The sequence below is a fragment of the Scatophagus argus genome, chromosome 11, assembly GCF_020382885.2.
Source record: "Scatophagus argus isolate fScaArg1 chromosome 11, fScaArg1.pri, whole genome shotgun sequence".
NCBI lineage: Eukaryota > Metazoa > Chordata > Actinopteri > Scatophagidae > Scatophagus > Scatophagus argus.
In genome coordinates, this window is record NC_058503.1 from 13,046,658 (window position 1) to 13,073,076 (window position 26,419).

General features: G+C 40.3%; 1 protein-coding gene across 3 annotated transcripts; it reads right to left on the minus strand.

Annotated features, from left to right (window-relative positions):
* Positions 1-1,799: 1,799 nt before the first annotated feature.
* Positions 1,800-25,243, minus strand: slc4a10b (solute carrier family 4 member 10b). 3 transcript variants are annotated; one of them, XM_046403591.1, is made up of 25 exons: positions 24,886-25,243; positions 23,738-23,779; positions 18,007-18,088; positions 15,470-15,622; positions 15,199-15,337; positions 14,551-14,711; positions 14,099-14,284; positions 12,996-13,013; positions 12,061-12,149; positions 10,685-10,842; positions 9,278-9,365; positions 8,500-8,646; positions 8,268-8,371; positions 7,504-7,678; positions 7,197-7,330; positions 6,608-6,853; positions 6,357-6,462; positions 5,815-5,976; positions 5,163-5,561; positions 4,784-5,035; positions 4,562-4,630; positions 3,327-3,500; positions 2,703-2,822; positions 2,541-2,614; positions 1,800-2,429 (listed from the first exon to the last, which is right to left on the minus strand). In XM_046403591.1, the coding sequence occupies exons 1-25, from the start codon at positions 24,931-24,933 to the stop codon at positions 2,354-2,356; spliced, it is 3,402 nt and encodes a 1,133-aa protein (XP_046259547.1). In that variant the 5' UTR covers positions 24,934-25,243; the 3' UTR covers positions 1,800-2,353. The 3 variants fall into 3 exon arrangements, with proteins under 3 accessions (XP_046259547.1, XP_046259548.1, XP_046259549.1); XM_046403592.1 differs by lacking the exon at positions 23,738-23,779; XM_046403593.1 differs by lacking the exons at positions 12,996-13,013; positions 23,738-23,779 and having other exon boundaries at positions 5,163-5,324; positions 5,448-5,561; positions 24,886-25,238.
* Positions 25,244-26,419: the final 1,176 nt, after the last annotated feature.

The window sequence follows — 26,419 nt, forward strand, 5'->3', positions numbered from 1 at the left end:
AGCAAGAGTGCTCATAGAAACTTATTAAGTTAAAATAACAGTGACAAGATATACATAATAAAATTGTTTGTATTTTTCAAAAATAAACCAGCGGCTAGTTCTTTTTAAACTCCACCATTATAGGTTTATTCTCAGGTGTATGACAGACTTGAGGTTCAAATGTCTTTACGATGAAACTTGTATCTCTATAAACCTTAAAGCAAGTTGTGCTGTTATTCAAATTTATTTACAATATAAGCAATCCACTAACATCAGGAGGAAAAATTCTGCAAGTCTCTGCTAGGCTACAAGGTATTCTGTAGCAAACACAGTCATTTCTTGTCACAAAATAAATAATTTCTCATATAAATACAATATTGACATTCTGGCAGAAAGTGCTATTGCATTTGGTTCTTGAGAGAAGTACATACATTATTCACTTTAAAGCTCAGAATCATTACATGGGATTCAATGGATAAATAGACATCAGAAATGTGGCATTTTTCTTGGTTTTCCTGTTTTTGTTCACTTTTATGTATGGCTTTTCAGAGGATTTTTATATGGTTATTCTCAAGAATGGCTTTTAAAATACAAGATCTTTATATTGTGGAGAACTCAAAGAAGAAGAACTTACAGGGAATCATTATATAAAGAGATCCAAGGATGTGATGATATTGCAAAGCACATAGTAAAATATTACAAACTGATCCAATGACAAAAACTCCAAACAGTCCATGGAAAAAAAAAAAACAACCTTTTTCCGTAGTTTACATTCAGTGTGAGCAGTACAGTATCTAGATATAGAAAGTAGAAATGTGACATTAGCAACAAGAAGGTAGCAGGTTTAACTGGTTCAGGGAGAGGCAAAATATTTGTGACAGATTAGATAACACAGTTACTTTGATATTTACAAGACTAAACTTGAAGGACTGATTAACTACAGCTTAAAGTAAAATACAGACTTGTTTACAGACACACAGAAGGGACAAAGACAGACAACACTGTCCTCCATAAGCTTCATCTAACAGTCCTCAACTTGCACAGCAGTGTTGTGAAATACTGTGAGTCAAAGGACAGATGTACAATCAATAAATATAAGTATTAAGCAGACTCGTTACCAGCTGTGATGAAAGGAGGACTCGGATTCTTTACTGAAGTCATAAGAGAATTGCGTATAGGAATAGCAGATATTGGATTTTACCCATGTCTGATATGCCAATATTTTCCATAATCATCTGTGCCAATTGCTGATGCTGATGCTGATGCTGATACTGAAGCATCGATATTGGATATTGGGTTTTTTTTCCACACAATTGCAGAGAAGTCTCTCCCCCAGTGGAATTAACATTAAAGCCTGCACTTATCATGATGGCTTACTGTCAGATGTGAACAAACAGCACTTTTCAAACTATACAAATTCACTGAAAAACATAAACAAAACTACTTAGTCATTGCTTTGCAGCGTGTGCACATAGTTTTCGGCCTGTCATATCAGCAGAAATAATAATTTATCGGCTGATGCCGGTGACATGCTGATGTTGCCGTCATCCCAAATTGCGTTCAATTCCCTTTACTACACTCAGAGATAGGTGAGCTACGACACATAGGTGATGAGGTGTGAGATAGGCGAATCTTGGCAAAACAGTTCAACATCTTGATAAATAAAATACGCTCATTCACTTTGCTGCTGAGAGTTGGATAAGAAGTTTATACCACTCTGTATTGTATATTTTGAACAAATGGTTAGCTTGGCTGAGCACAGAGGCAGTCTGTCCAAAGGCTGAGAGACTGGTATCGATCTACTCACCTAACTCGAACACGCATTCAACTCCATGAAATCTAATATTCAAAAACCTAAACGACTAAACAATAGTTCATCTACAGCACTTTGGACCGTTTTAGTGCATGAAACGCACATTAACGGGGAGTATTTTTGAAGCATGTACAGAGTGATTTTTTATTTGTGCGAAGAAAAAAGATGTGCCTGACTTTTGCAAAGACCAATTGCTTCCTATAAAGATTTCTATACATTTAAACAGCTACATTCTGTCACTACAAGAAGCCAAATATTCAATGAGTTGGTAATGGCAGCCAACCTTGCAGATAAATACTCCTGTAGCTCCATTTCCTCATTTAAATATTTACTTGAACTACTTGCCCACCTGTAGTGCCGACCACAGCATCATCTTCAGATTTTCATTTTCTTTTTTCGTTTTTGAGGTTGTCAGTATATCAAAAGGATGTCGCTTTTGTAATTTATAATAAGAAATGTTTTCAATGTATCTTCATATCTTCAACATAACACCAAAAAGCTATGAGCACGTGTCCTGTATATGCATGTACATTTTGACGTCTTGGTTCTTTCTCAAACATCTCAGCTGTTGGCGTTCCAAGTGTTTCCAAAGGAACCTTTTGACATTTCATCTGTGATATTGATGATGGGTATCCCTCTGCGAAAAGACAAGCCAGATAAACTCTTTATGCAATGAATTAGTAAGTGCAACACCTGAGATGGCATTTAGAAATGAAACAGTCTCGTGAATGTTACTTGCAAAACTTACTTGTACCCTTCTAATGGCACTTGCACTCCCCCATCTTCTGCCACCATACTCTGCTCCTCCTCCTCTTCCTCCTCCTGAGGAAGGTTGAACAGAGCATAGTAAAAATGCATGTCAATATTAATGTCATGAAAACAACAGGAAAGTTGTTGAGAGCAACAGCACCTCCTCTGCATCTTCAAGCTTCTTCTTCTTGCTCTCTGGCATGAGGTCATCCAGCCAGCTCAGCTCTCTCTTGGTAAAGATACAGTCCATTAGCTTCCTGATGAACACCAGAGCCAATACCTGCAGAATCAGGACACAGAATTGAAATGTCACAGTCCACAAACTCCTGCAGAGGAGCACTCTGTGATGAAGACAGTTTTATATTAAAAGGAGGTGGAAACAGGTGGTAACGTTAAAGACAAATCAGTTCACATGAACTTCCCTGTTGTTAATTTGAGGTCTGTATGTTCCATGTGTCTTGAACTTGTCTGGCAATAAGTAGAAAGTGGTATGAAATAACTAACAAAGCCATAACACAAACAAATAGAGAGAAATTCTCACTCTCACTTTGGTAAGAGGAGCTGCTGCCGCAAGATGAAACATAACCACAGAGAAATGATCCTGAACAAATATTCTATCGTTTTAATGTTTACGTTATTGTGCCCCTCTCCAATACCTTTGGCATTAATTACACTGTAGATGGGAGGAGCCCAACTGAACCCAATCCAATCTGAACTCACAGAGTGAGTCCTGCTCACACCTCAGGTATATGGTGAAAGGTGTTGCCTGTGTAATGGGACACACCATCATGGGAAAGACGATGGCAGCCTTGGAGGTCTTGATGACCCAGAGCAGAATCAAACAGCTCAGCTGGATGATGGTGAAGAGATGCACCTTCCTCAGGGGTACATGTCGTAGATAGATGAAGTCTGGCTGGTGCTTAGCTGGCATACCGAACAGCGTCAAACGATCGAAGAACTGCAGAGGATAAATGAGAACAGGTCTTAAACCCACAATAAATGTTTTGACCAGTTGGGGGCAGCATGAGCAAGTTTTGACTACAGCAATGACACAGCCCCCCCTTTGTCGATATGGCAAAGCTTCTCTGTGTCTCTAAATGAATAGTTAATAGTTTCCTCCCTCTTTTTATTATTGATCTTACTATTAACATTTACAGTTATAAGACCATTTTACAATAAATGCATGTCAACTTTCTGCGCTCTAGTGCCCCACCGCATACACCTGCCTCTGTGCCTCAGACAACCTGAGTACACCACTGCGTCCCAGCATCAGCAGAAATCAGAATTTGTTACTGATTAGCTTGTGGAAAAAGTCCAAACTCTACCAAGTTTCTGTGTGCTTGATGTGGAACTACTCCTGAAAAACAAAGAGGGACACCCTTGCAATAATGACGCCAACGCTCGCCCCAAAGAGTCTTGTTTTAATTTGAACATAATTTTCAAAAACAATAACAGAAAGAACTTTAAAGTGAAGAAAATTAGAAGTAAGCAGGGCAATTAAATAACAGTCAGGTGTTCTCTAAGTGCTGGGAACACACTAGAGGCCAATTAACACTTTTTATCTGGGCAACCAGACAATATGGAGGCGACTCCCTATCATGGCTTAGTGAGAATCAAGTGTACACAGATTATCTGGAGTGTCTGCAAATTAAAACTAAACCACACAGACCAACTGTCTGTCTAATCTGCCTTAGAGATAATCTAAAAACAAATAAATGAATTTCATATTTAGAACTATAATTCTACACAGGCCCTAAAGTGTGTGATAATCACATTTTAGTTTTGGGATTTTGGGAGTGCAGACCATTGTTTTCATGCCTATTGCAAGAATCGTGGCTGACAAACAAGAAAAAAAAATAGTATGATTAAAATGTAACTGTGATGTGATGAAATTAACTTTGAACATTTAGTTGGGTACATTTAGTCAAATAAAACATCATCCATATCAAATGTTTCCTCATGGAGTGTCTGTGAATGAAAAAAGATGGATTAAAAACAGTGAAATGCGAATCATTTTACCTGAATGCCTTTGAGAGAAGATGCTCCCATGTACAGGAATACTCCATACAACACAGGCATAGGAATGTACTGAAGAACAATAAAAGTGTTTTGTCAGCAACTGCTTTACTTCACCACTTCGCACTTGCTGTGCTGCACACAGTAATTAAGCAAGGAATATTAGAAGTCTTAACGATGAGGCACTAAGAAATGTACAGAACAGTGAAAGAGAGAGTGTCTGACCTTCAGCACCGATGTCATGAAGACAGAGCAACCCATGAGGGCGAAGATCATGAGGCCTGTGAAGCGCTGCTCTCTGATGCCGAGGAACTTGGGCTGCTCCCCAGGAGCCGAGCACTCTGACTCGAGCTTCAAGCTGTTGACGTGGGTGATGGAGAGGACGGTGGCTGCAACGAACCAGGGCAAGCCCATCACAGAGCACACACCAAGCATCACGCCCACCATGAACAGATCCAGGTGGTAGCCACAACCTTTCTGAAGAGGGAAAGCACCAGTAAATAAGGTTTGAATTACGCTAATTTCTTAATTCAAACGGGCGAGTCTCCAAGATCCTTCACAGGTCATCTGACTAATGCAGTTTGCAGCCAGGACAGGAAAGTACCTTGAGTTTGTGCTCTTTCCTGTTGATGATGACAGCTGTGATTTGCTGGTCCATGAAGATGAGGATGGTACAAAGCAGAGCTGGGACAACCGTAATAACAACGGTCCACCAGGGGTTGGGTCCCAGTGGGCTAACAATCCAACCTCGATCATCTCTGGTTGGCTGGTTTAAAAAAGAAGGCAAAGATTGTTGTTGGTTAGACAAAATTAGCAGTTTGTTGAAAAATGTCACTTTGCAATTTGCTGATAAAATCTGGTAAACAGTTTCTTTTGTGGACTGGCTCACCTTAAACACACTCGGAACCTTTAGTTTTGGAGAGGGGATCCCTAACGCATAGTCGACTAAGACCATGGTAAGGATGGTGAAGAAAACAGCAAAGTCACTGATGATGCACCTCACCTGATAGAAAGGAAAACACTTAAAAATGCCCCTTACACATTGCACTTTCATCTATATAACCAACTGAAATCACAAACGGTAAAAAGGACTCATCATTCTCCAAATGTCCTTATTGCTATTATGCAGTACTTTTATGTGACCATTAGAGGGCACCACTGCACTATGTTACATAACCAAGGCCATGTTCACCAGCTGTAGCAGCTTCGCCTTCATGCAAGGATCACATGTAACAATAATGTATGAAGAATAGTACCTTCGTGGGAAAATAATTGCTGAACTTGAACTCCTTGAGGAAAGCTGACATGATGACGGTGGAAAAGAAGAGAATGACACACCAGAAGAGGACATCGGGGACGTAGGGTCCATGAGGGCCGCAGGCGCTACCCACAAACTCCCCGCGCTTTTCAATACAATCCTGCAACAGCAGTGAGAGCGCAGGTACTTATGCTTAACATATGATTAGCAATAAACCAGCATCAGCAGGTTTATGAACATCCACGACCACAATAAACTTAACCGGGTACAAAAAAAAATGTTGGTTTTACAGTGATTTGCGATGAGTAATCCAATATAATCCAGCCCACATGCCCTTAATCTCCTCTGTTCAGCTTCCTCCATCTGGGAGAGCATGCCACTTTAAGGTGGAAACCCTATATGCATCTTTTTCTGTCTGTCTTTGCGGGACTCAATAATTCCTTCTGTTGTGTTTTGTACAAAACCATCATGAAAAGCAGATTCTTCTTTTCTTTTTGTATATCTACTTTTTTAAACCAAAATGGTTGGTGGGGGTGGTACCTTGACCTCCAGGGCTTCCCAGTAAATTTCCGAGGCAGTGACATTGTTGATCTCCCAATACTTCAGGGTACCATTGGTGGGGTCAGAAGGCTCAACGCATGAACATCTGTGGAAGGACATGAACATCTGGGAGACTAAATAATCCCTTGACTGTCAGGGATTTACATTACCTCCAAGAAATGCATTCAGTAATAATCCCTTTTAACTACTTTTATTAGTATATTGTTGGATGAGAATAAGAGTCCACTTACGAGTACATGGTGAGCTTGTCCAGGTTGTTGTTCTTATTGAAGGGATAGTGGTCTCCCAGGTGGATGAGTTTCTCCAAGGCCTCATAGATGAAGATGATGCAGATGAGGGAAGCGAAAGCTTCCTCTGTAAAACGTGTGATGTAACAAACAAGGGAACTGGCATCTGTAGCCACCAGCATGATACATAGGAAAGCTGTCCACAGACCGATACAGGCTCTCAGAGACAGATAGGACAAGCCATACTCCCTAAGTGGAGATAAAAAGGAGGATAAATCACTGTGGGGCAAATCGGAGATCAAACCGCATCTTACATTGATTATTTATTGTCTGTAATGCGGTGGATTGGAGGAAGTCATTATCACAATGAAATTAAATGGTATTTTGTTCAGATGATCAGAACATTTAATGATCTATAGGGGGCCAGATGTTCGAGCGATGGTACATCTACAGAATTTATCCCACAGCAAGCTGATCACTGTAATCATGAAATTATGAAATGTGTAGATTAAATGAACCTGAGGTCAGGTCCTATAGTGAGTTGATTTAGGTGTGCAGTAACATAAAAAAAAAAGCAAACAAAAAAACATACTTGCAGAATTTGAACAAGATTTTTTCAAACACAAGCACTGGCCCTGTGCTACCCAGAATGGTGAGGGGCTGCCCAGCAAACAGGGAATAGGCTATTCCAGTCAATGAGGCTCCAAACAGCGACTCAATTGCACTCTGGGGAAAAGGAGGACAGAGAGATTATTCACGGATAGTTATTTAAATCTTTTCCATACTGAACTTCAACTGTTGTCTGGTTTAATGTACTGACAGCCCAGGACTGTTAACAGCAATACACAACTAGTCACACTGAACATTTAGACATTTAGAGGAAAGGACATAAGATTTACTATGCGTCCTTCTGTTGCCTCGCCCAGTAGTCCTCCAAAGGTGATGACAGGGGACATGCAGGCACAGTAGAGGAAGAGGAAAGAGGCCACACACTGTAAACTAAAAGCATCAGTGTAGTCGGACAGGTAGTGGGGTACCTTGCGCTTGATGTCTAGTATGAGACCACCAAACCACCTGGAAATATATAAAGAAATACATCATTTATTCACGTATGAAATTTTACTAACATACTTTGAAACATTCTTTTAATTTAACACTATTTTTTCATTCTCAAACTGAGTATGGCTTAGTGGTTGATAGGCCCCTATGAGAGAAAAGTCTAGCTGCAAATAGACATCTCCAGGCAGGATGTTTCTATGGAAACCACTTTATGAATACAACTCCTGACCAAGTTTACCCACAAATAGCCCATCAGCACTGCAGTGTGCATTTTGTGGAGAAGTGATAGTTTTCACTTTACTGCCTTGGTTTGAGAGGAAGTCTTGGTACATTTTAGAAAACATCCGTTCATCCATCCATCCATGAAGTCCACGAAGTTCTCCTTTATATTTTTAACAAACATATGTAGCATAGTATGAAGCTGTAGAGGCTAATAGTTATAAAGTAGTCTGTAAAGCAGGGCATGCTGTACTGCCGCAGTGATGTATATCCACAGTTTAGTATGAGGCACTTATTTATTGAAAATAATATTGCTTCACTTCTGTCTAGAGGCTTTATTCACTTTAAACAAAAACTGCACTTCTTTCCCTTTTTTATTCCCCACCTTCCGGTACGCTGCAGTTCTGGACCCCCGTGGCCATCTTGCTCCTCTTCCTCATCACCTTCTACCAATCCGTTGGGTAAAATGTTACTTTTCTTCCTCTTTTCCTGTTGGAACAAACAAAACACAGCAGTGGGGTTCTTTTTCCAGATATACATTCGTAAGCGTTACATACACGAATCTGAAGGAGAAGAAAAGAAATCTGAAAAGAACTGAAACTGAAAGCTCCACGAACCTGCGAAGGTACATTTTTTGGCGGCTCTATCCTTATGGATGGGTCCCACTCTCCTGGAGGCAGGACTGTCACTTGATCGAGGAATTCATCGATCCCGGCGATGAGATCATTGCGGTCTTTAGCTTTATAGGCAACATCGTGGAAAACCTTCAGACAACAACAACAACAAAAAAAAAAAAAAGTTAAAGGTCGATTCAAGCTGTAATCCTGCACTCCTGTACATGCAAGCCTCACTACTCCTGTTTCATGTAATATCCTTCAAGGTGCAAACACATAGTTTACAGAGTCATGGCTATTTAAATGCAGAAATGTGTGCAAACTTTAACTGTCACCAAACAGGCAGACATGGTCACACTTTAACTGTTAACCATTGAGTCACAATTTTCCCACACAGCACATGTAATTTCATCAAATCTACTCATTCCAAAGATTGTAAAACAAAGTTTAGGCTTTGTCAAAGCCCATCTTTTCCTCAGCGATGATGGATGGCAGCCTAAATCCCAGACAAAAAGGAGGACATGAGGGCTGACTAATCGCCAAAAGCATGTCATAAAAGCTCTGGGCTGTGTGTCACGCTGAGAAATGTTCCATCACTTCAGGAATTTGTTGAGTTCTGCTGGACTGTGAATTTATGCAACGTGCCTGTAGAAAAATCGACATCTGGTTGACATCCAAAACAATTCACCCTCTGTAAAACATTAATAGATAACAATAAATGAATAAATTAACCCCACAGCATGATAACATAGGAATAAGATGTTCATCAGTGAGTTCTTACCTCATCAGTCATGAGTGTTGCGATGGACCTTCCAATCTCATGGTACTGAGGTGCTCTACCCAAGGGCCCTAAAAGAATAAACAGAAACCTAAAGGCAAAAAACAAATATTTTTTAATATACTGTCAAATCAGATCTGAATCTGAATTCATTTCATTTAGTTTTACTTGCTTTAAAGCTAATCAAAATCAAGTGACAAGCTACAGAGGAGGCCCCCACATTAGCTGCTGAACGCTTTTTATACCGCCAGATTGCTTTCGCATAATTTCAATGTTTATGAAATGAAACTGATACTTTTTCTTTTTTGCAAGCCCTAGTCTTGCAAATAATCAAACACCTACATAACTTTTTAGTTAATGTTTTTTTATCTAGCTCATTAAAACACGAGCCAATTTCTTATTTTACACACGCCTTGTCTTCTTCTTAATTGGAAAAAAACAATAAAATAAAACAAATAGCACCAGCATTAATGTTGCAACTCTTTAAAATCTCTTGAGTGCTTTTCAATTTTCTATGCTTTTTGGCAGTGAAAGCTGAAGTTTAGCCACACCTTATACCCATTTGATTAGAACATGAAAGTCCACAGGCAGAATGTCTGAGATCAACACGAGGAGCCAAGCAGAAACTGGGCTTGTTAAAGGGTGTATGAATAACAGTATAATACATGTGAGGTGGTTAACTGTAGTTGAGTCTCATTCTGACAAGCTGGAAATGACTCAACAATTCAACTCACCAATCATCAATCAACAATCTTAATCGATCAAATTATGGTAATATAACTTCCCAGTCACCCCGTGACAATTTCCTTCACGATACATCCCAAGACTTTCTTGCAAACATTTTTCATTATGTAAAACCAACATTATTTAAATATACTGTGAACACACACCACATTTAAATCAGTCCTAAAGTCTAAGAGCCGTAGTCTGTGTGGGTGGCAGATGTGAGAGGAGGGTGGGAAACGCGAGAAAGTTTCAGAGTGACAGGGAGCGTCCTGGTTACCTGGTTCTCACCTGCCTTCGTGCACATGGAGCGAGAGGAAAGGGAGAAGAGCGTCTGACTGAGATTACAACGTGAGGGTGATGGCAGCTAGCTTGGAAACTAGACGAATATTCATAGTTTATTTCCTCAGGTGTGTCCGGTTCAGACAGATTCTCATCCAAATTGTTCATCTGTTTTGGGTTGGATTTCATATGAAACAGCCAAGAAAGCTGCAAGAGGGCATCGGACAAAAAGTATTTTCACATCTAGCACGAAAAATTAAGGGTTCATTTCGACCAAACCAGACCTGGTGATTGTTGGAACGGTAGAAAGACTAACCAACACAGATTTAATGATTATTTTTTTTGTCTGATCAAGATAAATAAGAGATATTTATAGCAGATTTAGTTGAAGCAGCCCACAGTAACCTTGTGGCGATGGGGACCTCTGCCAGCCCGCTGAGCAGGACCGCCGGTGAAAGACGGACAAACGCCACCACCGGCTTGTTCAGAAATTCAAGCTCTCCCACCAAGACGTTACAAGCCTCGGCTCCTGCCGGGATCTTCTTCATGAAATGAAGGTCTATCTGAAAGGCGACAAAAAGCAAAGTGTGCATGCTGTCATAGGATTTAACATTCAAATAAGTCATAGATAAGTTAAAATATTAGAAAAGACTGTTGAAATCTAGATGTTAGTTGACCTGTTGCACAATAACTCATTAGGATGGGGTATCTTTCCTTACCCACATGTATGATGCCTAAAAGCATGTAAAAGCTGACCACGAATAAGATCCTCTTACAGTGGATATATCTTCTTTCTACTCTGCAGGCGAAGTGCATTGTACAGAAATTTTTTTTTCATTTTTGGAATATTAAAGGTGTTGATTTTTCAGCGATAATTATGTGGAGTTGACAAGCGTTGACTGGAGTGTTGTTTGTTCCTTCAGTTCATATGGCTCTAGGGCGGCTGCTCAGAACCATCCAACAGAATATTTTTGATATATGCATGGGTCCTGACATACATAAACACTGGTGTGAAGACTAACAGTTAATACCTATTCTTTTTCTTTGTGTATTAAATCACTTTATGCATGATAATGTGCATCTCCTGTTTCGTAAGTGTAAAAGCTGCAACGTAACTTGGACAAATTAGATTATGGATATTAAAAATGCTGCTGTGGATGATCTGGTACATTCAGTTCAGCAGTTCAACACATTCTGTTCACATGAAAGAGTTCACATACTGACCTCAACAAAAGGTTAAACGCATAGGTCTGCACATTATGCAGGAGCATATTATCTTTGTCTGTGCTGTGTGTGGTTGTCATGTGCTTATCATCTATGCTGAATGACTTTTATAATACTTAAAATGGTTATAATCCTAATCCCTTACTAGATGACAGGAGAAAGGGATGTATTTGGGTTGCATGTCACTCAGTTATTGACCACAGCTGTGTGTGTGTGTGTGTGTGTGTGTGTGTGTGTGTGTGCAATATAGATTATATTACTGAATTATTATTGCTGGTGCAGAAATCAACTTTATATATTATTGAGTATGCTATCTATAACAATCTATCTTTTTGTGTTTCTTTTCATGTAAAATTTTATTTTGCAAATGAACCAGTAACTACACTTGTCAAAGTAAAATATTTCCCTCTGAAAATGTGAAGAAGAAATACAAAGTAGTATTAAATGGAAATATTTAAGTACATGTTTTCTGACATTATGCACATAACTTAAGAGAAATCAGATACGTATTAAGTTCTGTATTCTTACAGTGCGGCTGTACACTGTGTGTCCTATACCTTGCTGAAGTCCACAGCACTGATCTCTCTACTGCCATCCCCTTTCCCGTCTGGGCTCGCTAAGTGAGACTGGGAGGACGTCATCTGATCTGTATAATCCAGACAGGAGAATTATGAATCAGTTCCAAAACCCTCTCAGCATGTCAGCATTTCAGCAGCCTGATGTTGTCCCTAAATATAACGACACTGACAAAGTATGCAGAATATCTGTAGACAGCACAACAAGAGTGAGGATCACGCACAGATCACAGAGGACGGCTTTTACCGGATGCTGTGGGTAAAACCACTCGGATTTTCATCACTGTTGTTGTTTCAAAAAATCCAGACTCATGTCAGCCTGATTACTGCCAAGCCGCCCGACACGTCTGGCCTAATTTCTATATGCATTAAACAGCAGGGTCAAAAATGAACACTAATTAAAGTGTTTAATACACTCACAAAGCATTATGTGGAGCTTATCAGAGATTGTTGCTTTGAAATTAGCTTGAACACGATACACCAGTGAAATTAAATTGCTCATGATGTGCCACTAGGATTCTTAGTAGACTAGAAAATGATTTAACAGTTTGGTGTGTTCTGCATAACTAATTTTGTCATGTGGAGAGTTGGCAAACCTGAAAATTATAAAAATGTAGCTGGCATTGATATAGGCAAGTGATGCTTCCAATTACAAGCCCGTACTGACTAACCTGACTAAATTTAGCTCAAAATTCAACCAAATACTTATTGTGCTGTGACGATCACCAGAAAACAAATCTGTATATTTATAAAATGCACTTATGAAGGTTGTATTTTTAATCTTAGCTCAACCATTTCAACCCAACAAATGCAGCCTATTTTAAGTTGCCAACACAAATCATGAGAATACTCCTCTACAATATGTTATTTTAGTGTAAGCTAGGAAAGGGACAAGGGCATACTGCATAAACCAGCACCTGTTGACTTCAGTGGGGCTGTGGCAGGTGGGTGGGCAGATGGTGGGTGGTGGATAGAATCAGGAATGAAGAAAAGATGGGAACATACGCAAGTTAGAACCATATGTTTAAAAGACACATACACATATTGCACATTTGCGTAGTATCCACACTTACTGTTGACCACACTGATTACAGTCCAGTAAAGCAAAAATGTTCCCAACCTGTTTGACTTGTGACACCCTAAAACATTATGTCTTGCTGGGACCCCTTGTTTGTGTGTTGTATGTCCATGCCTTTTCTGACCAGCTCAAACATAACATAACATAACATAACATGTTTCTGGGCCCTTCTATGTGGAGTTTGCATGTTCTCCCTGTGCCTGCGTGGGTTTTCTCCGGGTACTCCGGCTTCCTCTCACAATACCAAAAACATGCACATTAGGTTAATTGGCTACTCTACATTGCCCTTAGGTGTGAGTGTGTGGTTGTTTGTCTTTGTGTGTTGGCCCTGCAATTGACTGGCGACCAGTCCAGGGTGTACCAGGGTGTACTGCCTCTCGCCCGTAGTCAGCTGGGATAGGCTGATGTCCATCCACTGAGCAGGGCAATAGTGAGGTCAAGCAGTGATGTTGGATAAAAAGACCTGGCTTGAAATCTCTATTCCAGTTTGTCTTAAAGTTCAATAAAATCAATGAAATTCTGTTCAGTGGGGTTGAGTTCAGGGCTCTGTGTGAGCTGGTCAAGTTCTTTCACACCAAATTCATCCAACCATGTCTTTATGGACATGAATACTTTGTGCACTGGGGCACAAAGTCATGCTGGAATAGGAAAGGTCCTTCCCCAAACTGTTGACACAATGTTGGAAGCATAGCATTGTCCAAAATGTCTTGCTGAAGCATTAAGATTTGCCCTCACTGGAAGTAAGGGGACTCACCCCTGATAATCAGCCCCATACCACACCTGAATTCAATAATAGAGTCCCAATACTTTTGTCTATATAGTATATAAATATTTTTTTTTTCTTTCCTATCCTTTCAGTCATCTCATGACCCCACAGATGTATCGTCCCAGTTTGGAAACCATTACAATAGAGGATGGTATCCAAGTGTTGTGTTTTCTAACCACTCTTGTCCAGGTGGAGCTCCGATGCCCGTCGACCCATGTCAGCAAGGGAGCGTACAATTGGCAGACGATTAGCTAGCTTCTTCTGGTTCTGGTGATGGTGCTGCTTCAGCAGTGTTTCCCGCACTTTCTTCCTGAGCTCATCTCCCAGGGGAGAGTATAACTCCTGGTGGTCCAACACCATATCTAAGGTAGACAAAGACATGGCATTTGGATTCATTTTTACAGATGATTTGTCCAGGGTGACTTGATGTTCTTAGATTACAAACCATGCATCAAGCAAATGTAAGAAGCTCAAAGTCACAGTGCTAAGAAAACACCAATGAAATGTACTGGAAGAATTTTCCTTCAAAGGTACAATGCAAGCTAGTTTATTAAATATGGAGCCCACAATTTTAAAATTCACCTTAAAATTCAATTTGCTTTCCGCTGTGTCTCATTCCAGTAGTTACCTGCAATCTCCTCAATGGTATTAGCCCTCATGTCGAGCAGCACAGTGCTGTTGATGATGCAGCTTCGCAGCTCAAACAGGCTGTGTAGAGACAGAGTGGCTACGTAGGGTTTACTCCATCGCTCTCCTCCATCCTCAACATCCTCCTCGAACTTCAGCCACCTGCAAAAGGAATTTGAGTACCAGTCAGGAGAGGCCAGCAGATGGCAAACTGGCCAGCCATCTGCTCTAGCTGCAATAACAACACTCGTGCATTCTGGGTCCCTTTCTCCTCATATTAAGCTCTAAAATCTCATTCTCTCTCCATTAGTTCTACTCATTTACTCCATTTCCTTATTGACTCTCATCAGAGTATAATCAGATTTATCATTTTAACAGAACAGCATAACTGGTATCATATGTAAAATCTTGATTAAGATTCACAGATATCAAAGACAGAAAGTGACAAAAAAATTCCTTTTGCAATTAAACCTGTGCATTGCAATTACTTAATGTAAATGGGAACACAAACATTAGACAAACAGCTACATCTTTCATCAGTATAAGTGGGATCATGGGCATGGCCGGTCCATTCAATCAGAGCTTTCAGTAATGACATGTCATGACTGTGTGTAGATGCTACGTTAATGTCATGACAAGCCAACAGTACCTGGCACTTTCCCTCCACTCAGAGTCCTCTCCATCCCTCACACAGATTTCATCCATCTCTGTGAAGAGGTCATGGGGAATATGCTCCTCATCATCATCCTCGGTGCCCAGCAGGAACTGCACTCTCTGGGAGGGAGTGTCTGCAAAAACAAGGAACTGCACTGAGTGCTTCAAGTAAAAACAAAAGTGGTTGTAGCTTAAGTTAGTGATAATAGGCATCAATACTGTCTGTGTGTTATAATGCATGCACATCCATGACTGCAGAGATATACCGTAGACAGGAGACTCTCTACCCTCCACCAAGGTTGGGGCCCGTTCAGTGTTCCTCTTCTTGTGTTTGTTTCCATGGTGACGATGCCTGCGATGACTGCGATGCCTTGTGCTGCCCAAGGGGACGTGAACCCCGATGTAGAGAGTCCTGTGGCCTGGGTACACATCCCGCATGGGTTAGAGGAGGATCAGCTGCAATGGACTAGTCTCTCTGTGTGTGTGTGTGTGTGTGTGTGTGAGTGCGTGCTTTACGTAATCGTTATGATCATGGTTTAGCACTACGTCTTTGTGTTACTCTGTTAAGCTTAAATTATTTATTATGGGTTTGTGCTGCATCCAGAGTGATTTTACTATGATGTAAGTGCATCACAGATGATAAGCAATAGTATAAAGCCTAATGCTGCTATATAATGCACCACGTCACACTGGGCATCAAGTTAACACCACCTGTTACGACCATACAGTGAAGTATTATCAGAATTACCTATAATATTCCATAAGGACCCAGAACCAAGAACATAGTGGGGGGATGTAAAACACATCAAATGGGCCAAATGTAACATATTTCTGAAGTTGTTTTGAAAAGGTACACCCTAGAGTCCATGATCTGTAATACTGTATGTTACATTGGGCGTTCATAGTAATGTTTTTTTCTTATTTAGAAGTTTATCACACTTGTGTCACTGTTGGTTCTTTGGGATAACATAAAAATAAAGTTATTGTGGCATCTTTTTATCTGTCAGCACCTCCTTTTGCTGAAGGGTTTATTGAGAGGATACTTTGTTTTCAGTGGCAGGTTATCAGGGCCGGAAAGGCCTTCTCTGCTGGCCTAAACACTGTCAGAAGCACTGACCTACGTTTACAACCTAAATTCTAATATTTGTTCCATGAAATGGTATTAATTTATTCCCAACAGTTTATTCTCTTCATTTCGTAGCATTTCTCTCGACTGCACCGCTTCCAGGACGTGTATGTGGATGTTTGATTTTTGTCCAATCAGATTTCAGCCTCTATGTGTTGCTATGTCAGTCTAATCTGCCCAGGACCTTCAGAATCAGTAGTGCTGGCCCATTGACTGTTTCTTTAACCAATCAGATTTCAGAATCTGGCCCTGGGAAGCATCCTTCCAATTGCACGGCCCGCCACTGTTTGTTTTACTGGTTAGTTTATATCTAAAATATATGACAATCATTAACTGTATTGCCTTCATGAAAAAGTTCCGCATTATAAGCTATAATCTTGTCCTTGTTTATGTTAAATAAAATAGGACGATTCATGATCTCTTTCCGTTCCGCGCAAACAAATATTTGACTGTTATGCAATGTGTTGACTTCATACTCTGTACATAAAAACCTGGATTACTGATCTTTAACCAACAAACAGTTTATACGTGAATCACTGTGTGTTCAAATGAGCTCTAAAATAAAGTATTTCTGCCTAACAGGTGCATATAATTTTAACGTAAATGAAAGTATGAAAAAGCTGCAGGGTACTGGTTATAAGTAATATATATGAAAATATGTTGTGACAGTTTGTGCGGCATCAAAGTACTGCACAATTACAGATTATAGTAAATTGAGTAACAAAGAATATCCGTATATAGAATCCTTTTCAGGCAAGCAAAACATAAAGGAATATTGCACGAAGTGAGTGCACATGGCTATGACAAGGAAAGTGTGAATTTACAGCTCAGATATATGATGTGCAAAATGTATTTCTGCTGTTATCCAACAATGAGGGATTTGTGTTTACATATGCTTAAGGCCTTTGGTTGTGTGAATTTGTGTTGCCTGCTTGTTAATTCATGGGTTAGGGTTAGGTTTTTTTTTTTTTGTTTGTTTTTTTGCATTTTAAATGCCTTGCACAACTTTGTATGTGTGTTCATGTTTGTGGTGTTGTTGTGTGCAGGTGTGAGCTGGCAGAAGTGAGCGAGAAAGACAGAGAGCATGTCTGCATATGCACTCGTAGATCACCCCACTCGGCTAACTGCAGCATGACATGAAGGTTCAGACAAGCCCATGCTGTACAGTACATGCAGTGCTCTCCGCAGTGACTGGTGCGGTTATGCCAAAATGCTGTGTACAGCCATGACACAAGTAGGTGTTCTGTATTTCTTATTTTAGGTTTAAAAACAACAAAACAAGCTGCTGGCTATGTACAGGACACGGGTTTCTCTGAATCAAATAGTATATGTTCAGTTGAGTCTAGTGTCATCTAGTATGTTAGGTTGTTTTATTTGTGTTTGCAGAGAGAGATGAGGAAAACTGCTGGCCTTTAGTTACCCAAAGTTACTGAGTCACACTGTTTGCATCTTGGTTTTGATTGTCCGTGTTTTTTTAGCAGTTATGAAATTACTGATACAAAGTCAGCTCACCCACAGTTTTTCTACCTCCCACTCTGCTCTTATCTTTCAACTATGAAAGAGCTGTCAAGAGGAAAGCAGCAGTTGGAAGGACAGAGTAGGCGGACTCAGCTGCAGCTTCCCCTCACTGTTTGGGGCTCTTTGTATTCCAGATGCATTCAGTGTCTGTGCGTGTACCTTCAAGATCTTCCTTCTCAAAGTTGGTTCCCTGTTGGGATCGTGTTCCTCCTCTGTCCACCACGGCCTCGTCATCACTCCTCTGTAGGACACATGACAGCAAGTGGATGCAAACACATCAACATTGTAACATTATAAACATTATTTAGCATACAATCCACTGGGAGTGGAACAGCACACCATCCAGTATACTAACATGTTCTGAATATACCATGAAATTAAATGTTTTGTTGACTTAGTGTTGCCTAAGAGTGGAGGACGTTAAGAACAAACACATCATCCCACCAAACAGCATGGATCCCACAAACACCAACTGCACATCTCACCATGAAGAGGAAAGCATCACCTTGGTCAAAACAAAAAGCTTCTCATAAAGGGAACAATAAATTATTTACCGATCTATTCAAGGTAGTTCCTTTGCAGCAACATGTACTAACTAGCTCAAAAGGTGAATCACTTCATTTCTAAAATATTTTTGGTAAGTTTGTATTCCCTTAAACTGGCTTTTTTTTTTCATTTTATTCATGCATCTTTCCCTACCACCCACACTTATCTAGTTACAGCAACACTCTGCACTTGTTCTTGATGGGGGGGAATAAACATTATTGCAAAAAGAACATAACCTTGAGGGTAACCAGTTAAATGTTTTAGGCAGCTCAATAAGGGATCTGCTGAAGTACATCCAGTCACTGCCATAACAGGAGACGGCTTAGAGCGCATGGATCTACTTGATCAGAGTCCGAGCAGTCAGACCACAGCATTCTGTGGTGTGAATGTCGGCCTGCTTATGTAATTCTCGTGAAAGAAGGATGAGAGGGAGTAGGTGGTAAGAGGGAAAACCAACAGAAATCAATGCAGTGTGTCAGTGCGTGTGAGGATAAAAACTCTTATCAACAGTGCACAGATTAATTCTCAATCTGAACACCAAAACACTATCACAACTGGGCATGGACATTCTCAGCTAAATTGTGCAGCCTCAAAAAGTGAACGAACATGCTAATGAATGCACCAGGCAGCACAAAGCTGTCATGACCACTGTGGAAAGGTACAGGAGGGCACAGGTCATCGCTGCACCTCTTCAGTCTGTATTATCTGTGAACTGAATGCTCGTCAAAGTGCAGAGAGGAAAAACAGAAAATTATGAGGCAAATCTTAATTGTAAAATCAGTTATTGATCTGTGGGAGGCTTAACCTCATAACAAGCCAATATTAAAAAGCACAGCTGGCTTTTAAACGTGAAGTTAAAACGTGTTTGGTGGAGGAAAAATGAAGATGTCTTATTTTTCTATGTTTACCACTATCAGGCAAAAAGTTGGGTTGGAGTTGAGGCATAATTCAATATTTTGGGAAATTCAATTAATGCCTATTTTATGGGAGTTCACTTAGAGGACTGCAAGCTTCATATCCAATCTGACCTAATCAGAAAACTGTATAATTACAAGGTCACATGATGCACACTGGCCCAAAATTTCTACAGAAATGCATAGTGGCTTTAAACTGGTGGATAACTTTTTCTTTTTTTTAGCGTCACAACCGCCACAAAACGATTTATTCCAATGTCACAATTTGTTCCAATCATCTTGATAATATTTGAAAAGTCTAAAAGAGAAAATAGTAACTCCAGCTGGGCAGAAGTCTCTGGTGCGCTACAGAGAAGTGATCTGTAGCTGGTGGCCACATCCGGTCCGCAAGCCAATTTGCCAGTTAGCCTGCCAACTCCTGGCATTAAGTCGGAAAAGCCATTGTACGTAAATCGCCTGTTTGTCAGAATCTGATTATTTTCCATCTCCATCAATGAACCCACCATTAAACCTCCAGGTTCCCGGGATGCACATTCCCTGGACCTGAAAGCAGCCCACTGGCCAGACTGCTAGAGGTAACTGCGGGGTTGTCGGAGAGTCACTAAGTTTAGCTATTAGACGCAAGAGGCATCACTTGATTTGATGTCCTTTGGTCATCTGTTGTGTTGAGACTAAAACTAGTACTGTTGTGTGTGGTGCAGGTGTGAGAACATCTTGTAGTTAAAGTTAATTTTGTAGTTAAAGATATGCAGCAGTTTCCAATAAAAAAAATCTGAAACGTAATCCCCCCAATTAAAGCATAAGTTGTTGTTGTTTTCACACTCATTTCACTAATATTATTCTTAGAATTTTATCGTGGTAATGTTAGCATAGTAGCATACTCATGTTAGCAAGCTAGCAACAGCAATTCAGTTGTTCATGTTGTCATGCACAGTTGCCAAGAGCTGGACTCATGCACCTGCACCTGGTCGTCTTTGGACCATGAATATCTTCATCAACATTCATAAGAATCCAGTAGTTGTAGTCTTGATTTTTCACTCTGGATCAAAGTGCTGGTCTGAGAGACTTTTACACAGTTTAAGGATTTAACAGATTAAGAAATCAGCATATAAATCAAATAAGAAAGAAAACCACTATTGTTACTGCAAACATCTATCAAACAGCTGGTTTTCTACAACAGTTATTGAACAATCTGAGAAATGAGTGACTTACAAACAATATTTAGACATGATTGCTTACTGAAGCTGGGAACCGTGCTGGTGTTGATTAGTGCACCAATGGTGAGGATTTAAGAGTAAAACTCATTTGTCACTGTCATTTACTGTAAATCCCAGTGGCAACAGCTGGGACTGAGAAAATAAAACAAACAAACTGCCTTTACTGCACTGCAGGATCAATCTTGTCTCCTGGAAATTACAAACAGATTCAAAGCCCTTATTACAGTAGATATTTTTATCCTGAAAGCTTGCTTTGTATCAGCTTTCCCCTGAGCCATCTTGACCACCAGTTGACCATCGAGGCATTATGATAATGAAGGGCACTGCTGTTCACAGCTGGATTGCCACATGGGCTAGCCAGGCCACAAGGCTGATGTTGATAATCTGTCTACAAATATACAGAGCATGGATCAAATTCTGTGCTCAGATTAAACTGCCAGTATTTGTTACTAACATACCAGCCACATAAGCCTGTGTTAAATTTGTACTGTGCTCACATACATCTCTAAGAACTAGATCACTTTTTATATATATATGTATAATTCATAGCATTCATTTCTCAACACAGTTCACTCTTTCAAAACTCTTCAGGCAGTCTGCACAACAGGAGTGAATACGAACTAAACCGAGGATCTCTTTTCATTTCAAACTCAACCACCAACGAAACTTTGTAGCTACACTCCGGTTTGCATATGTTTAAAAGTCTACACTCACAAAATTGCTTTAAATTGGACTGCAATTTGCTATTTTCTGCAACACCTACATAAAAAAAAATAAAATCAATAAACGTCAAACAAGGAGATGAAAGATGGGTGCCAGGGGAGGAAAAGGGGCAGGTACAGCAGAATCCAAAACATTTTGTAAGCTAATCGTATGAGACTATGAGACCATATGGAGTTTCACTGTTGTCTTCCACTTAGAGGGGTTCACAGTCTATTCCAGAATGGTGTCACTTTCCCTTCCACCTTACTTTCCATTTCTCTTCTCCATAGAGGGATTCCCTTCCTTGTGAAAGGTAGGAAAGGTGGAAAGATTTTGACCACCACCAGACACACAATCAGATGTCCCTCTGACGTGTCGACATGTCTGCAGAAGATTACCAGGAACGGATCAGACGAGATTCTGTCACAACTCTATTACGTTAGAGGACATAAGGTGTTGATGAGAACCTGTGGTCAAATGTAGAAGACGAGGTTGACTTTCACTGTTGTATTTCTTTATCTGCAGCTAACGCAAGTACATATAGTGAAGATGAATGGTGTTTTTTTCGTTTTGTTTTGTTTTTTTTTCTAGAATTACTTACTCATTTAGTGCACTTGGAATGACTCTGCGAAAATAACAAACAAAAAAACCCCACTGCAGCATATTACAGCATTGTCTGTGAAAATAAAGTTTTGGTTTGTGGCAAGTGAACAAATAAAAAAGAGATGATTCAAACACAATAGTAATGTGCAAATCATTGGCATATGTGGTATGTGGCATAGGTGGTGGAGCTGTGGTACCAAGTTCCCACCCATACACTCGCCTGAACCAATCGTGAGCAGTGCTCAGCTGTCAGTCATGACCTTCCATCCTCTCCCCCTTTTCACGGCAGCAAATAACTGATTAAAACCAAACAGAAAAACACTTGGATGTACATCAGAATCAGTATCCCTTTATTTATCCCCAAGTTGAAATTCTTCAAAATCAACATTATGCAATGATGTGATAGGAACTACCTGAAACAACTTAGTTTTTAGTTTGGCCCATGTCCCATCTGCTTACATGAACGGGGAGGGGTTTATGACCTGTACTGCAGCCAGCCACCAGGGGGCAATCAAGACCTTTTGGCTTCACTTTTGGGGAGCTTTTTCATTCATCTTAGTATACAGTCAGTGGTAAAAAGTGAACCGAGTAAGGATGGAAGGATACCAATTCCAAAATGATTTTAATGCCCAACACTTTAATGATAGTTTGCAATATATTCTGTTCTCGTGAGGAGAAAATTGTCTCTTGGTGCACTTTGATGAGTGCACCATAATCACTTAAGTCCACTTGAAGCAACTTTCACAATGGTTCTTATGTATAAAGCCATATGAGCAGACTCATGCACAAAGCTGTTTGGTGGATTTGCTGTTTTCGTCTTATTTTGATCAGACAAAGAAATTCAGGGAGGTAACATTAACACATAACCACGACAGATCCACTCAGCAGCAGAATGTTTAAGGACTGGCAAGCTACACAGCTGAAGTGATATCACAGGATGTGGCACATATTTGGATCTGATCCCTACAGATGGCTGTGGCAATTTTGGAGCCATCAGTGGCAGCAATATCATTAACTGCACAGGCTTTCATGTGACACCGTAATCCTTAAATGTTTCAGCTATAAACTTCAACATCCTGTAAGAGGACACATTAGTACTACATTTATTTATTTTATTTATTTATTTTGCATATATGCTATTTAAGGTGTTTTACAGCTTTGAACTGTCATTCTGGCAGACTTAAAATCTACAGCCATCTCCAAGGTGCAAGATGGATCAGTCATGATTTGCAGGAAAAAGCTAGGATTTTATACTCATTTTGGACTCTTAGGCAGGAGGGTCTCTATATACAAAATGTCCCAAAAATTCACTTTGCCCTTTCTTAACCACATAACAATTTTCTGAAACGGTTACGTTACATCGATAAAGCAGTGAGTACATTAACCATGCCGTTACAGCAGTAAAGATGTCATGTCCTACCTCATATTTGAAGAGCCACGGAACCTCCAAGTTTTCTGAATGCATGTGCTTTCCCTCTGTCTCCTCTGCTATATAATCAGTTCAGACACAGTCTCAAAGCTGAGCTCTGCACTGCAAACTCCTGCTGCCCTGCTCACACCATGTAGCCGCTGAAGCCCTTCTGGTGTGTCAGACCACTGTAATTTGTGATTGAGTATCTATCGACAGAGCCACCGGGCTCTCATCGTGAGATTATAGCTGTGACATCATCGCTGCTGCCCAGCAGCATCTCATCAAAGACAAAGATTGATTTGTGCCTCCTCGCTTCCCTTAATATGTGTGTAAGGTAAAGCTATAGTTAACCTTGTTGTGTCAAATCAACTTGGTCAGTCAGGAGTGTTTCCGCAGCTCCACCAGTGAGTCTGTATCCGACTTGCTCTGCTAGTTTTTAATTTTAGCTGTGAGCCTCAAAGTGACAGAAGCCATAAAGCCCAGGGAAAGTAACTCACCAAACTTCTGCAGCCAACTGATGAAGTAAAGGAAGAACTGACCTGAAAGATTAAAAACCATAACTGTAGTTTAATAGGCAGTGGTACACCCAGTATGAATATTGCAGTATTCAGTGTACTCTTTAAAAGGAATCAGCCACTCAAAATACTTTTCATATTCAGACATATTTTTCTCCTGATCAGATAAAGATTAACTCTGAGATGTTATTTTTAGATTCCTAAGTGTTCAGTAACTTTTGAGGTCGGGTTACGACCTTACAATTTGAAACCACGGCCATGTGGCTCTCAAAGAAGCACTAGAGCAACAAAACTCTACCTCTAAAAGCCTGTCCATCTAAAACCTTCAGCCAAATGGAAAAATCTGTTTTGATGTAAACAGCAAACAGATAATGACAAAAAAACTCCTCCAAAATGATCACGAAAGACCAGTGGTGATGGGCCCTCGTGTCTCTGAGAATATTTATTCTGTATCTATAGGATTTCCCAATTTTCACCGTGTACAGTATGTGTTGTACATTTGTACAGCCTGTACCTGTGTCAGAACCCACCATACACTTACTGCATTTTACATCCACCTTAATCTATGTCACAATTTCATTACAACAAAAGATGACACAAGGTCACCTTTGTCTGATTTTATTATATTTACAGGACAACTGTTGCAAGAGGGATTTGACACGTATGCAATCATATAGAGCAAAAGTAATAGGACATCACTTAATGATTCCAACGGCATACATATTCTACTGTGAAACAGCACCAACATAAAAGAAGAGCCAGTCAAAGGCTCCTGCTTGTGCCTGTTTTCAGTTCACATCGTGCCACTAAAGCCTGGGTTACAATTGGGCTCACTGAAAATAAGCTGAATCAAACTTTCATCGGTGATGCAGTATCTTATTGCAAGCTGACATATGGTCACAGTCATCTTTTCTGGAGAGTCGTGAGCTACAACCCTGGTTAAAGCTTCAGAGATATTTTGCATCTGCTTCCTGAAGAAATTGGTGCATTTTTAACAACATATGTTACCATTAGTCTTCTACTAGTATCTATCATATGTATGAAGCTAGACAGTCTGGATAACAAGGCGCCCTGAAATGTCAAAAATAAATGAGTAAGTTATTTGTCCTCAAGAGATCAGTGCTCTTTACCGTGGGCAGCAGCGGCTCAATCTGAGCACCTTGGTCCTTGGCGTCCATCTTCCTCCTCTCAGCAGTTATCAGAGAGATGAAGCAGAGACCTACGCTGTGTATAATCCCGGCAGGGGTAGCAGTAACTGTGCGACCATTCAGCGGTCACATGTTTATGATCACCGTCGGTCAGCAGCTCGGCGGTGATTTGCGCCTCTCGTGCAGTCCTTCTCGTTCATGAAAAAAAAACCAAAAAAAAAAAAACAGGCTCTTCTTTCCGGGCAGACGTGAACGCGTCGCTCTTAAGTTTCAGACGCAGAGGTGAGGAGAGTGAAATCTAAAATAATAATAATAATAATGATAATAAATATATGACTCAGCCACTTTCCCCCCGTGTAAAATGTTAATGTCAGGTGTGTTTTCTATCGAGTTATGCAACAGTTTCATTGTGTTTTTCATAAAACTGTGACTCAGTGTGTTGAAGCTTCCTCATGAGGACTGTTTTAGCAGAAAATGCTGCACTGTGTTTAATGTTTTCTCCAAACTTTCCTTCATGAGCATTAAATTGTCAGTACGTTGACATAAAATCCTCTTGACCGTCACTTAATTAAAACGACGTAGTTTTTCAGTGATTCTCAGGCGGGGTAATGGCTTTGTGTTAGAAGGTGTGTGTATGATGTAGGCCTGTGTGTGGCATGTCTGAAGATGTGAGTCTTTTAGGGCCTCTTGTGAACCCCACTGTGGATTAACCTAAGAAGAAAAAAAAGAGAATCAGCCTCAAATTGTCAGTGATTAAACGATGAAAGTCACAGATAGACATCTCATCCACTTCCAGAAGATATGGATCACTAACTTTAGACCCCTGAAACTGTCGCCCTTAACCCCACTCGCAAAGATACCTCTGGCTGTGTTGCCGACACCCTGCTGTCCATCCAAAGCTACTGTTCTGTATAATTCAGTTATGTTTTATCAAAAACAAATTTCCATCATGTTGTTGTAGCGAACCTCCACCATGAGAACCAGGCATTAAAGTAACATGCAGATGGACGTGCTGCCCCATAGAGGGTCCCACTCGTGGGTGCATCATGTGCAGAGCCTCTCATGCCAATACATCTGCATTAACTTGCAGCTGAAATCCTTTTTTTGGCCCTATATTTGTTAGGCTTCTTCCACAGCAGGGACTCCTTTATCTGATGTAATAAAGCATCGCCATCTGCTCTAAATCTCGATAAATGTGCGGTTGAATCCAGAGGCAAACCGCAGTAAGCTTTTAATTGAGTCATAAACACAAGTTTGTTCATTAATAATTAAGTTATCTTCAGATTTCTCACTGCTACCCCTGGACTGGACTGACCTCCCGAGAGCCACATAATGAAAAGCTGTTTGATTTTGCAGGACCTGCATTCAGTTATCGCCATCTGCTGTTTATCGCTGGGAAGGCCGCGCACGCACACACACACACACACACACACACACACACACGACAGCTGTGAGCATCTCCTTCACACTGAAATCCCAAGCAAGTGCACATTGAGCTTATTATATATTTTTTTTA